This window comes from Ostrea edulis, chromosome 6 (assembly GCF_947568905.1).
Source record: "Ostrea edulis chromosome 6, xbOstEdul1.1, whole genome shotgun sequence".
In the NCBI taxonomy this organism is placed as follows: domain Eukaryota; kingdom Metazoa; phylum Mollusca; class Bivalvia; order Ostreida; family Ostreidae; genus Ostrea; species Ostrea edulis.
In genome coordinates this window covers 84,770,155-84,784,439 of record NC_079169.1, presented here as the reverse complement: position 1 = coordinate 84,784,439, position 14,285 = coordinate 84,770,155, and the positions used below count along the sequence as shown (strand labels likewise).

The 14,285-nt window shown below is 37.3% G+C and overlaps 2 protein-coding genes across 2 annotated transcripts in view; both read right to left on the bottom strand.

The window, feature by feature from the left end:
• The window catches only part of LOC125647401 (contactin-like), an 89,555-nt gene extending 75,640 nt beyond the window's left edge, over nucleotides 1-13,915 (bottom strand). Inside the window, 4 exon segments of the mRNA XM_056142022.1 lie at nucleotides 5,328-5,397; nucleotides 5,502-5,617; nucleotides 10,368-10,543; nucleotides 13,664-13,915. Coding sequence (XP_055997997.1) covers nucleotides 5,328-5,397; nucleotides 5,502-5,617; nucleotides 10,368-10,523 — 342 coding nt within the window. The 5' untranslated portion in view covers nucleotides 10,524-10,543; nucleotides 13,664-13,915.
• On the bottom strand, nucleotides 602-5,232 carry LOC125647006 (uncharacterized). The gene is made up of 2 exons (XM_048873702.2): nucleotides 3,512-5,232; nucleotides 602-1,134 (listed from the first exon to the last, which is right to left on the bottom strand). Exons 1-2 carry the CDS (start codon nucleotides 4,040-4,042, stop codon nucleotides 1,093-1,095), a joined length of 573 nt encoding a protein of 190 aa, XP_048729659.2. The 5' UTR covers nucleotides 4,043-5,232; the 3' UTR covers nucleotides 602-1,092.
• Nucleotides 13,916-14,285: the final 370 nt, after the last annotated feature.

Genomic DNA, 14,285 nt, shown 5'->3' with positions numbered 1-14,285 from the left:
ACCAATGACAAGACGTGTAAACATGTAAAATCAAATGATTCAGTATTCATAAAGTCACAAATTGTGAAATCCATCTGTATCCATACAAAATCATGGCTTCGAGAGGGAAAATTCCAAATTTGATAATCAAATTCTGATTTTATGAATGAAGTTTCCTACTTGCCACCTGAGAATAATACTTAAGGATTTATTTCCTTCCCCCTACAGTTCAGATCGCAAATTAAAACATCTAGATGACCAAGACTCCCAAACGGATATATCATCCAGACGCTTGACACAAAGCCTCTACCACCTCAGTTTTATTTTATCATAAATTAAATATTCTAATAATTATAGAAAATTATAGAGGGGTGGTAGGGTGGGAACCTAGGTGGCAAGTAGAAAACTTCATTCATAAAATCTGAATTTGATTATCAAATGTGTAATTTTATTTCATTCATTTTCTACTTGCCACCTGAGAATAACAGATTACAAAGCTTTACCTCTCATAGGTGGTGGGTAATTTTCTATTGCTCTGTAGATCTCCATCCCTTCTTCTTATCTTCTATTATTGAAGATGTCCATTTTTTATATACAAATTTACATATATACAAATTCTCTCTTCTTTTTTTTTGGCTGCGCATCGCAGAAAAAAGTTTTTCAAGATAGGACTTTCACATCGACATTCCTCAGATAAAATTTGATAAAAGTTGTATCTGTAGACCAATCTGCAGATTCTAAAATGCTTCTCATACTCGCACCATTGAATAAAGCCCAAGAAGGGCCAATGGATCTTGTGAGCTCTAACCTTAAAGTCTTTATTTTCATATGCCATCTTTATAGTATTTACTATCCATTTTGAAATAGTTTGGGCTGTAACAGGTTTAAATGGTTTCACTGTTGCTAAAAATAGTTTCACCTCATCTTTCCTCATCTCTTCGGTTCTTTTCAAATAAATTGCAAGTGCCCGTTTTGGATCTAATTTCTTATTGTCTTTAAAATATGGTACAAATATCTTTCTTCCATAATGATTTGGACGATCTTGTTTTGACAATCCTGGTCTTAAAAAAGTAATGCCTTTCTTCTGAACATTGACAAACCCATCTCCAATCCTCAATGCTTGAATGTCCGAACATCTCCTGAACGTTGTGATGGCTGTAAGAAAAACAATTTTATAAGTCAAAAATTTCAAATCAGCATGACGTAAAGGTTCAAATGGGGATTTTTGTAACATGTCTAATACTTTTGCAAATCCCATTCTGGTACTAAATTTACTTTTGGAGGTCTAGAATTGAAAACACCTCTCAATAGACGGATTATATATGGATGTTGGCCCACTTGAATGTTATCTATTAGAGGCAACAAGGATGACAGCATCGATCTATAACCTGCTATAGTGCGATACTGTAACCCAGAATTATATAAATGTGTAAGAAACTTAGCACAGTCAACTAAATTTGCTGTATAGGGATCTTTTTCCCGTTCACGACACCAGCAATCAAATTTTTTGAATTTGCAAGCATAATCTCGTTGTGTACCAAACTCGCCATGATGCTCTGAGAAGATTTCTAGTGTCTCTTGAAAACCCTTTATTTCTGTTGAGAGCAGCCATGCTGTTAGTTTGAACACTGCTGGGTTTGGATGAAATATTTTTGTTTTTGGCTGATGTAGAAGATTTTCTAAAACTGGAATTTTCTATTGGATTTGCTACTGATTTTTGTAGAAGTTCTGTGTACTAATGCCTTCTTGGCCACATTGGGGCAACTAGAATCAATCGACATTGGTATTGACTCATGTGTTTCAGCACTTTTGGAATGAGACAAATTGGTGGAAATGCATAAGCCCACATTTTGTTCCATGATATTGTCAGTGAATCTACTGCTAGGCCATTCTGATGCGGTATCCCGGAGCAAAACACCGGTGTTTTGTGATTGTCCCCCGACGCAAACAGATCTATAACAGTTACCCCCCACTTTGCAAATATTTTCTGAACTATCTGATCGTTCAGTGTCCACTCTGTGGGGCGAATTCTGTTGCGTGACAACTGGTCCGCTAAGATGTTCTTTTGCCCTGCTATTACTATATATTGCAGCTTTTACTATAATATTGTGTTTGATCAACATCTTCCACAAAGTCCATGTTTTGTAACAAAGGTCTATTGACTTGCCCCCCCCCCTTGTTTGTTCACATACTGTACTACTGTGGTATTGTCGCATTTGACCAAAACTTTCTGATTGTGTAATTGTGGGAGAAAATGAGTTATTGTTCGAATAACAGCTTCTAACTCTAACAGGCTGATGTGAAGTGACTGTTCCAATTTTGTCCACTTGCCCTGAAAAATTTGTTTGTTCAGGTGGCCTCCAAACCCTGTTTTTGAGGCATCTGTGTTTATCGTAACTGTTGCAGACCACTGATGAAGTGATCTGCCCCTGGAAGTGTTCGCTCTGTCTAACTGTTTAGGTGTTGTGTAAATGAAATCCGACATTTTAAATCTGCAGAAGAGGGTTTCCAGAAATGTAGTAAATGTAACTGAATGGGTCTCATAAATAGACGTGCATTCGGGATGAGTTCGATACAAGATGCTATCAAACCCAAAAGAACCAGATAATCTCTCGCAGTGTTTTGACCTTTCATTATATTTTGAACTGCTGATTCCAATTTGACAATTCTGTCTTGAGTTGGGGTAACTATTTCTCGTTTGAACTTGAAAAGTGCCCCTATGTATATAATCTCCTGTGTTGGTTTCAGTGCAGATTTTTCTAGATTGATAATAAACCCTAGTTTTATCAGAAGATGGAGCGTTTTCTCTCGATCTGAAATTAGAGCCTCTTTTTGAAGATTTACTAGTAGCCAATCGTCCAGATAGGACGCTAGACGAATATTTTGCATTCTCAAATAAGCTGCAATTACCGTCACTATTTTTGTAAAAACTCTTGGGGCTTGAGAAAGACCGAAACAAAGAGCTACAAATTGGTACAGTTTCCCTTGTATGCAGAAACGAAGAAATTTTCTGTGGGACATGTGGATTGGTACATGAAGATAGGCATCTTTCAGGTCGAGAAATAAAGCCCAATCTTGAGGGTACACTAAATTCAATACTTTCGATAGTGTATCCATTGTAAAGTGCTGCTTCCTCATATACTGGTTGAGAGGTTTTAAACTGGTTACTGGTCTCAAATTTTCCGTCTTTTTTGGAACAAGAAAAAGCGTACTGTAAAAACCTTGATGTATCTCTGATGGAGGTACTGTCTCTATTGAACCCTTTTCTAATAAGTCGTTTACCTCTTTTATCATAATAGGTAAAGTCTGGGGATTGACCACAGTTTGTTTTATACCCGTCTGTGGGGGAATTAAGAGAAAATCGAACTTGAGACCTTCTTTGAGAGTTGACAGAACCCATTTGTCGTCCGTTATTTTCTTCGATTCCTTGACAATGTTTTTTAACCTCCCTCCTACCGGTATATGTGGAAACAGCATCATTTTCTTGGTGTCAGGAACTATACTTTTTCTTGGGACCTAAGAAAGAACTTACCCAAGTTTTGTTAGCTGGAGCTTTGTTATTGAGTTGCTTTCCTTGAGATTTGTAGTCTCCTGGTGCCTTCTTAGGTATCTTGAAACTAATGTCATATTTTGACTTCTTTGCATAACCATCACTATTGTCTGAAGTTCCTGTTGATGGAGCTTTCCTCTTAAAAGAACGAGCACCGCCTGCAGGTTTAATATCTGGAAACACTTCAGCTAATTGTTTGTTCCTCTCAGTTTTCTCTTTTAATTTTATATCAAACTGATTTCCAAAAATACCATCAGATGTTAACGGCAAAGTAACAATAGTATTTGCATATTCTTTCAAATCACTAAGCCCGGTGTCGTACATTGTCGCTCTGCGACGAATCATATGGTGAAAAGAACCTGTTCTGGCCATTTGGTCCAAGGTTTTGGTGGATAACGCAAAAATGTCTCTAACATTCTGAATTGCGCTATCTAAATTTGGTTTACCCGCTTCCAAATTGTCTAGCAGATTTCCAACTGCTTGTTGTAAATAACAAGTTGTAATAAGTCCCATTCTCGCTGCTAAATGACCTTGATATGCAAGTTTTTCAAGCGATTTATAGTTGTTGTCAAATAAACTTGAAGTTTTACCAAAAGCTGCTTTTGGCCCATAACGTTTCAATAACAAACTCTCAACAGTATTGTCTATAGTAGGAACATTGAAAAATTTCTCACAACTTTCATTAATCGGAAAAGTTTGTCTATAATTTCCCTATAACAAGTTACTCTCTGCGGAGTCTCTGACCTCCAAGAACCTTGTAAAACGTCAATTTGATTTTTCTCAAGTATCAAACCAGTCTTATCTCTGACTCGAGAAGCATAAGCATCTTCCCCAACTTGTCACTGAGCGCATTACTTAAAGTCAAAGACTTTTCTCCACCTTCTGTGCAAGGTTTGTCTTTTTTAATAGTATTGGCACGATATCTTTGAAAACGTTCTTGATCAGCTGATATATGAACGTCCACTTCGACGACTGAACTATTAAAACAAGAGACTTCATCGGAACCAGAGTGTTCTGAGCCTTGTGCACTAAACAAAAAACCACTGTTTTCTTTTTCCATGTCCGAAACATGTACTGACAAAATATCCTCAACGTCGGAAATTTCTTGTTCCTGAACATTTGCCGACGTACTACATGTTGGTCTGCGAGCTGCACTAAATGCCTCGACTGTGACTCTGTCTGACAGCGACCCTGACGCCCCAGAATCGGGCTCATAAGATCTCTTACTAAGCATGTCAAAAAGCTTTCCAATTTGACTACTTAACGAAGAAAATTGATTGTCCTGTTCCTCAAATTTAGCGAACATTTTACTCTCTAAATCACGAACTTCATCCTTTTTCCGAGAAGAACGTTTCTTACCTGGGCCTTTCTTCTCGGCCTCCATTTTTGTTGTTACCGGCACAAGATTGCAATCCTCTGACACAACTGAAGTTGTATCATCTCCAACAAAGGCATCAGAACCTTCACTTCTGATGTTCAAAAACGAAAATACCAATAAATTAAACTTAGAAAAAATACGTCTGGACTCTTTCGCGCAAAAAATAAAACTGAGGTGGTAGAGGCTTATGTCAAGCGTCTGGATGATATACTTCCGTTTGGGAGTCTTGGTCATCTAGATGTTTTAATTTGCGATCTGAACTGTAGGGGGAAGGAAATAAATCCTTACGTATTATTCTCAGGTGGCAAGTAGAAAATGAATGAAATAAAAATTATCAACCCAACAAAAGCAGACGATTGTTTGTATGAGTGAAAATGGATTAACGTTAATGAATTAATCTATCGTAGAATGAATACTTACACGTGGATCATCTACCAACATCATATTATACGCCTCTTTCAAATCAGCTGCGGGTCTTTCCGGGTTCAGTCTGAAAGAATTAGTCAAGTAAATATTATTAAACACAGAAAATTGAGATCATTGAAGAACTGATGATTTTTCGTTCATTTTTATAAAATATTGAAAAAATTCTACTTTTCTCTCTCCAGAGACACCCAGCCATGGTTCTCGTCCACCGGTCTTGCGTAGTTCTGTTTGACATCAACTGGATTTTCAAAAAAGGTCTTCGAAATGGCAAAAGTCTCATCTATCTGTGTTAGAAAATATTTACACATTATTCAAAATTAAAGATGCCTTGACTACAATATTGATAATCGCAAATCGTCATTTCATTAATTGATATCAATGAAAGAAAGTGGGACGTTAACCACATTTCACGTTACATATAGTGACACCGAATCGTAATGAAGTAATTCTCATTTTGTAAAAGTCATAGAATCAGATTCATAATTCAGTTTAAAAATGAAAAACAAATTTCAATAACACTAGAGAATTGAACCCGCACTGTGCCCATAAGATTGGAAACCCAACCCCTAACTGGTGTAACTATTCCGGATACTTGACAAAAGGGGTGTTAAGACATTGATAAGCATTGCATGCAAAATACAAATGCAATGGTTTCTAGTTCTTGCCATAAAATTTTGAATTATTAGTGCTACACAAATTTTATACATGCTGAACTACCGTGAGACAAGATGTAAATAGCAGTCTGTCATTAAAATGTCATTTTTTGCAATAATTGTTATGTATGACCATATGTAGATGTTTTAACGGTATGATGAAAGAATTCGGAGTCCATTTTTTCTATCCTGAGTCGTAAGTAACTGTTTGCTGCCTATTATCAAATTGTAGAAAAGCAGGGGAAATTGATTCTTCATTTTTACGTCCCTTGTGCATCCGGATTGCTTCCTTGCTTACTTAACCTAGTGCTCCTCCTGGGGCATAGACCCCCTAAAAGATTCCTCCAGGTCTCTCTGTGCTATTTGTTACAATTGTTTCAACGCCATTCCTAAACTTCTAGTGCAAGCCTTCAAGTTTCTCCTCAAGGTCTTTCTTTGCCTTACCGACTTACACTTTTCTTGGAAATTTCAAAGCAAAATTTGGAGGAAATACCTGCTTTATAGCATTGGGAATAGGGCCTTATTCCGGCCACCTAAAGACCCTAAAAAATCCCTGATTACTTGTCAATGACGTACATCCTTCTATCAGCCTTTATCTTCTGTTTAGTCCTCATGTTTACCCCTACATATTCCTCTTGCTTACTCCTCCTGTTTACCCCTACATATTCCTCTTGTTTAGTTCTCCTGTTTACCCCTACATATTCCTCTTGTTTAGTTCTCCTGTTTACCCCTACATATTCCTCTTGTTTAGTCCTCCTGTTTACCCCTACATATTCCTCTTGTTTAGTTCTCCTGTTTACCCCTACATATTCCTCTTGTTTAGTTTTCCTGTTTACCCCTACATATTCCTCTTGTTTAGTTCTCCTGTTTACCTCTGTATATTCCTCTTGTTTAGTTCTCCTGTTTACCCCTACATATTCCTCTTGTTTAGTTCTCCTGTTTACCCCTACATATTCCTCTTGTTTACTCCTCCTGTTTACCCCTACATATTCCTCTTGTTTAATCCTCCTGTTTACCCCTACATATTCCTCTTGTTTAGTTCTCCTGTTTACCCCTACATATTCCTCTTGTTTAGTCCTCCTGTTTACCCCTACATATTCCTCTTGTTTACTCCTCCTGTTTACCCCTACATATTCCTCTTGTTTAATCCTCCTGTTTACCCCTACATATTCCTCTTGTTTAGTTCTCCTGTTTACCTCTACATATTCCTCTTGTTTAGTTCTCCTGTTTACCCCTACATATTCCTCTTGTTTAGTCCTCCTGTTTACCCCTACATATTCCTCTTGTTTAGTTCTCCTGTTTACCTCTGTATATTCCTCTTGTTTAGTTCTCCTGTTTACCTCTACATATTCCTCTTGTTTAATTCTCCTGTTTACCCCTACATATTCCTCTTGTTTAATCCTCCTGTTTACCCCTACATATTCCTCTTGTTTAGTCCTCCTGTTTACCCCTACATATTCCTCTTGTTTAGTTCTCCTGTTTACCCCTACATATTCCTCTTGTTTAGTTCTCCTGTTTACCTCTACACATTCCTCTTGTTTAGTTCTCCTGTTTACCTCTACATATTCCTCTTGTTTAGTTCTCCTGTTTACCCCTACATATTCCTCTTGTTTAGTTCTCCTGTTTATCCCTACATATTCCTCTTGTTTAGTTCTCCTGTTTACCCCTACATACTCCTCTTGTTTAGTTCTCCTGTTTACCTCTGTATATTCCTCTTGTTTAATCCTCCTGTTTACCCCTACATATTCCTCTTGTTTACTCCTCCTGTTTACCCCTAAATATTCCTCTTGTTTAGTTCTCCTGTTTACCTCTACATATTCCTCTTGTTTAATCCTCCTGTTTACCTCTACATATTCCTCTTGTTTAGTTCTCCTGTTTACCTCTGTATATTCCTCTTGTTTAGTTCTCCTGTTTACCCCTACATATTCCTCTTGTTTAGTCCTCCTGTTTACCCCTATATATTCCTCTTGTTTAGTTCTCCTGTTTACCCCTACATATTCCTCTTGTTTACTCCTCCTGTTTACCCCTACATATTCCTCTTGTTTAATCCTCCTGTTTACCTCTACATATTCCTCTTGTTTAATCCTCCTGTTTACCTCTACATATTCCTCTTGTTTAGTTCTCCTGTTTACCTCTACACATTCCTCTTGTTTAGTTCTCCTGTTTACCTCTACATATTCCTCTTGTTTAGTTCTCCTGTTTACCCCTACATATTCCTCTTGTTTAGTTCTCCTGTTTATCCCTACATATTCCTCTTGTTTAGTTCTCCTGTTTACCCCTACATACTCCTCTTGTTTAGTTCTCCTGTTTACCTCTGTATATTCCTCTTGTTTAATCCTCCTGTTTACCCCTACATATTCCTCTTGTTTACTCCTCCTGTTTACCCCTAAATATTCCTCTTGTTTAGTTCTCCTGTTTACCCCTACATATTCCTCTTGTTTAGTCCTCCTGTTTACCCCTATATATTCTTCTTGTTTAGTTCTCCTGTTTACCCCTACATATTCCTCTTGTTTACTCCTCCTGTTTACCCCTACATATTCCTCTTGTTTAGTTCTCCTGTTTACCCCTACATATTCCTCTTGTTTAGTTCTCCTGTTTACCCCTACATATTCCTCTTGTTTAGTTCTCCTGTTTACCCCTACATATTCCTCTTGTTTAGTTCTCCTGTTTACCCCTACATATTCCTCTTGTTTAGTTCTCCTGTTTACCTCTACATATTCCTCTTGTTTAGTCCTCCTGTTTACCCCTACATATTCCTCTTGTTTAGTTCTCCTGTTTACCTCTACATATTCCTCTTGTTTAATCCTCCTGTTTACCTCTACATATTCCTCTTGTTTAGTTCTCCTGTTTACCTCTACACATTCCTCTTGTTTAGTTCTCCTGTTTACCTCTACATATTCCTCTTGTTTAGTTCTCCTGTTTACCCCTACATATTCCTCTTGTTTAGTTCTCCTGTTTATCCCTACATATTCCTCTTGTTTAGTTCTCCTGTTTACCCCTACATACTCCTCTTGTTTAGTTCTCCTGTTTACCTCTACATATTCCTCTTGTTTAATCCTCCTGTTTACCCCTACATATTCCTCTTGTTTAGTCCTCCTGTTTACCCCTACATATTCCTCTTGTTTAGTTCTCCTGTTTACCTCTGTATATTCCTCTTGTTTAGTTCTCCTGTTTACCTCTACATATTCCTCTTGTTTAGTTCTCCTGTTTACCCCTACATATTCCTCTTGTTAAGTTCTCCTGTTTACCCCTACATATTCCTCTTGTTTAGTTCTCCTGTTCACCCCTAAAAATTCCTCTTCTTTAGTTCTCCTGTTTACCCCTACATATTCCTCTTGTTTAGTTCTCCTGTTTACCCCTACATATTCCTCTTGTTTAGTTCTCCTGTTTACCTCTGTATATTCCTCTTGTTTAATCCTCCTGTTTACCCCTACATATTCCTCTTGTTTAATCCTCCTGTTTACTCCTACATATTCCTCTTGTTTACTCCTCCTGTTTACTCCTACATATTCCTCTTGTTTAATCCTCCTGTTTACCCCTCTATATTCCTCTTGTTTAGTTCTCCTGTTTACCTCTGTATATTCCTCTTGTTTAGTTCTCCTGTTTACCCCTACATATTCCTCTTGTTTAGTTCTCCTGTTTACCTCTGTATATTCCTCTTGTTTAGTCCTCCTGTTTACCCCTACATATTCCTCTTGTTTAGTTCTCCTGTTTACCCCTACATATTCCTCTTGTTTACTCCTCCTGTTTACCCCTACATATTCCTCTTGTTTAATCCTCCTGTTTACCCCTACATATTCCTCTTGTTTAGTTCTCCTGTTTACCCCTACATATTCCTCTTGTTTAGTTCTCCTGTTTACCCCTACATATTCCTCTTGTTTAGTTTTCCTGTTTACCCCTACATATTCCTCTTGCTTACTTCTCCTGTTTACCCCTACATATTCCTCTTGTTTAGTTCTCCTGTTTACCCCTACATATTCCTCTTGTTTAGTCCTCCTGTTTACCCCTACATATTCCTCTTGTTTAGTTCTCCTGTTTACCCCTACATATTCCTCTTGCTTACTTCTCCTGTTTACCTCTGTATATTCCTCTTGTTTAGTTTTCCTGTTTACCCCTGCATATTCCTCTTGTTTAGTCCTCCTGTTTACCCCTACATATTCCTCTTGTTTAGTTCTCCTGTTTACCCCTACATATTCCTCTTGCTTACTTCTCCTGTTTACCTCTGTATATTCCTCTTGTTTAGTTTTCCTGTTTACCCCTGCATATTCCTCCTGTTTGCTTTTTTAGTTTTTGATCTACTGAAATTGATTGCGGCCCTTTTCGTTTTTCTATACGTATATACCCCCCTATACATGTAAATGTACCCAATAAAAAAACTTACAATATTCTGTGGCAACCCGTGGTTCTTCAAATATGCAAATCCAACCGTTGTGAAAGCTTTGCACAGTTCTTCTGCAATGTTACGGAGGGTAGTGACGTCCACTTGGTCTGAAGAGATGGACAGGGAATATGGGGCCAAATCGACTACGGGTATCATCCTTCAGTCACTTCACAAGGCTAAAAAAGGAGACTCTTGTATTATCAATTTCTTTTCTTTTGTGATCAATTATTTCAATATACATATTTACATTACATTTCTACACTGCAACCGGAAGTGCAATTTGTGTTTTTATTCCACTTTTAGAATATTGCTATATCCGCTTCCTCAACCGAAAACGGGGACTTAAAAATGCCGCATAGACGGTTTAAACCCCTACAGGCAGGGTCAGCTGTTCCCGTTTAGCCAATTTCACATACATATTAGTAAATGGTAACTTTCAAACTTTCAAAGTATCCATGCATCTTATTAAGAAAATGTAAAGATAAGCGTTAAAGGAACATATGCACTAGAAAACAAGATTTATTTTTAAATTTATTTTTTTTTTTGGTTTCCAAACTAACATTAATGTTTTTACAATAGCAATCAATTATAACTTCTGCAACATAAACTATTCAATTTTCCCCCGATGAAAGTAATAGGTAGAAAATTTTGATTCACTTTTTACACAGACTGGCTGCATGTATTTTGAAACCATTTTCATTCAATCTTTACAACCGTAGTTTTTGTTTTGTATGCACGTTTGTTTTCATAGAATACGTAGTATTGATTTATTTACCAAAATCTAACGTAAAATTGAAAACATTAAAAAAAAAACCAATAGCTTGGCATCTTTGTCTTTCAAATTTAGTTTACTTATAACTCCTCGTTTTATTTTTCTCAATCACGAGTGACATTGAAACAAATCTGCATGGGTTCATTCAACAATATTTACATTTCCAATGTTTTGTTGTTGTTTATATATATATATATATATATATATATATATATATATATATATATATATATTTACCAATTATAATAATAGCCATTTCCTCATGAATGCAATGCAGTTGTGAACATTGCGCGTATAAATCTTGATAAATACATCATGTCTATTTTGAACGGCTGGGATTCCCACAGAAAGTAAATATAAAAAATTGAAAATACATGCGGGCGTGAACTGCAACGCTTCACGCCGGCATACTTTCAGGGAACGCTAACACACTATCACGCTAAAATGTTAACACGCTAGAACGCTAACACGCTAGAATGTTAACACGCTAGAACGCTAACACGCTAGAAATAAACAGAGGGTCCATACAAAACATGGTAAGCGAGAAAATATATACATTAAGAAATAACGTGTTGTGCACATGTAAAGTATGGGAATTCTAGGACTAGGAGCACATTTTATTTATTTTCTCTTTGAATGCACATATTCATGAGAACGGAGGTAATTAGGTCTACCTCCTACTAAAACAAATTATCAAAGGGAGGACTATAGGTTAAACAGCTATTCAAACGAGTCTCCAGACTCACGTAAATGTTTGTGATGCATGTTCCCTAACAAATGAACAGTCACAACCTTGTTAATCTAACAAATGAACAGTCACAACCTTGTTAATCTAACAAATGAACAGTCACAACCTTGTTAATCTAACAAATGAACAGTCACAACCTTGTTAATCTAACAAATGAACAGTCACAACCTTGTTAATCTAACAAATGAACAGTCACAACCTTGTTAATCTAACAAATGAACAGTCACAACCTTGTTAATCTAGCCAAGGTTAGGAGTACAAACAAAACATGCTCCTGAATTTTGTGTGGACTTTGTTGACCATCTAATTCGCATAATTATTTTATTATTGATGTTCAAGTTCTCCGGAATTTTAGTGGATATTCTGAGCGATTTTCGTCTGCATATATTGTGCTAACGAATAACGCACGTTTTATATGCTAATTTGGCTAAATGACGCTTCGTGGTCTGTGAAAATATCTTTTTTTTCCCCTAAAGAACACTTATAAACAATACAGTATATCTAACAAGTTAGCAGATTTTAAGATTTTGAAAGCTATCACACTGGTTGTAGAAAACCCCAAGAGCGCGGAACGATGCCTATCAATAGTGTAGACCTCTCCGACTTTTTTTGTTGGGGGGGGGGTCCCATTCCTGAAAACGTCAGAATAAAGAAAATAGGAGAGGGCGCTACATTATTGCAGTTAGGGTGTGACAGTCTCGTCAATGCGCGAGGCGATTGCCACACCCCGCTGTACTATAAATTCCATACAAACGAAAGAAAGTACTGTACATGTAAATATAACTTATTTGGCAATGCATAAAGTGTATGGCAATTCACACAAGAAACATATCGACACAAGCTTCAAGGAACGGCCGCAAATAATGTTTCATATTACCGTGCACTACCAGATTATGCTTGTATATATGACTAATCGTGGCCCCGCATGTTGGTCTTGAGAAGACAATTTCCCCATAATTACCATGTAAAACTTTGATCCCCTACATGTATTGAGACCCCATTGTAAACTTGAACGACATTGAATATGTACTACCTGTAGATACTTGCATCTCAATACGACTAATCGTGGCCCTGTTGCTCTAAAGAACAAGATTTTCCCTCATGTATTCAAATATAACACTGTGTTCCTCGGTTGTGAACCCACATACCCCGGGGGTATTATTTGAACAACTTAAATATAAGATATAAGGCTGTGACACCAGCTGTTCTGGTGACGATCTGACATATCCCTTCCCGTTTAAATAAAACGCTGACTTTTGCATCTTTGCTGAAAGCAGTATCTTGTCTCAAGAATTTAATTAAACACGTTTATTGTTAAACGTTTATCTAAGAAAGGGTAAACATGCCTAATTTCATGAACATTTTAAACAAGTATCATTGAAACTACAGAAAGTATATACATGTATATAAGAATTTATTTGAATACATCCTTGTTTTAGATGATGCCGATCACCTGAGGTACGAAGCGTATCGTTGAGGAGCGGATATATACAAGTCTACTTTTAATTAGATTGTCCCACACAATGGCAGACTGCATAGACTCTTAAAAAACTCTCATGAATATCATATAACCGACCGCTATTGACAGCCTGTAATAAAAAATAATCTATGATCTAATCTAAAAATAGCAAAAAATGAGCAAGCGAAACAGATCCAGCTAGACCTATTTAAAAGTTATTAATCCTAAATGTGAGTGAAAAGGCATTTCTTTATAAACAAAAGTCTTTCATTGGGAATGCGATAAGTGGCATAAGGATGGATATAATGTTGACTCACCTGGGACAGTGGAAAAGCGTTGGTGAGATGGAGTTTCAAACGTTTAAAGGAAGCGACCATGTGGAAATGTTGGTAAACAAAACATTTAAGCGACGATGACAGTCACTTTTATACTGAGCGCGAACACGAACGCGAACGCGACCACTGCGAGTTTTCACGCGACTTTCCGCGCGAATCATTGTTCGTATTGAAAGCGGTGATACTCGTGGAAATTCGCAGATGACACGAGGTCATTTATGTTTTGGCCATGGCGAGCAACCTATCTTCAGACAGCGACGACGACATGTTGGCTTTGTACTTACTTCTGAAGAGAAAAAAAACGAAGAAGACACAGGCGTTTATCTGTACACGAAATCTTTCAGAGTATGACTTTTGACCTCACATTCTGATTGGCTAATGAAAATTGTTCGCGCGGTCTTTTCCCAAAAATTCGCTCTGGAGGCTATCTCCGCGGTGTTCCGTGCGAACATGAATTCGGCCGTGTTCGCGTTCGCCGTCAGTATAAACAACATCATTCAAAATGAAGTTAAGCAATCCAATACGAACGCCGCGTTCGCGGTCGTGTTCGCGCTCAGTATAAAAGGACCTTAACACCGTCTCGCTTATCCTGAAAATGCTCGAG

Coding starts and splice junctions, on each gene's coding strand:
- LOC125647006 (XM_048873702.2), bottom strand. CDS start 4,042: ATGGGACTTATTACAACTTGTTATTTACAACAAGCAGTTGGAAATCTG. Junction 1,135..3,511: donor CTCCAGCTAACAAAACTTGG/GTAAGTTCTTTC, acceptor TTTTTCTTACAG/CCATCACAACGTTCAGGAGA.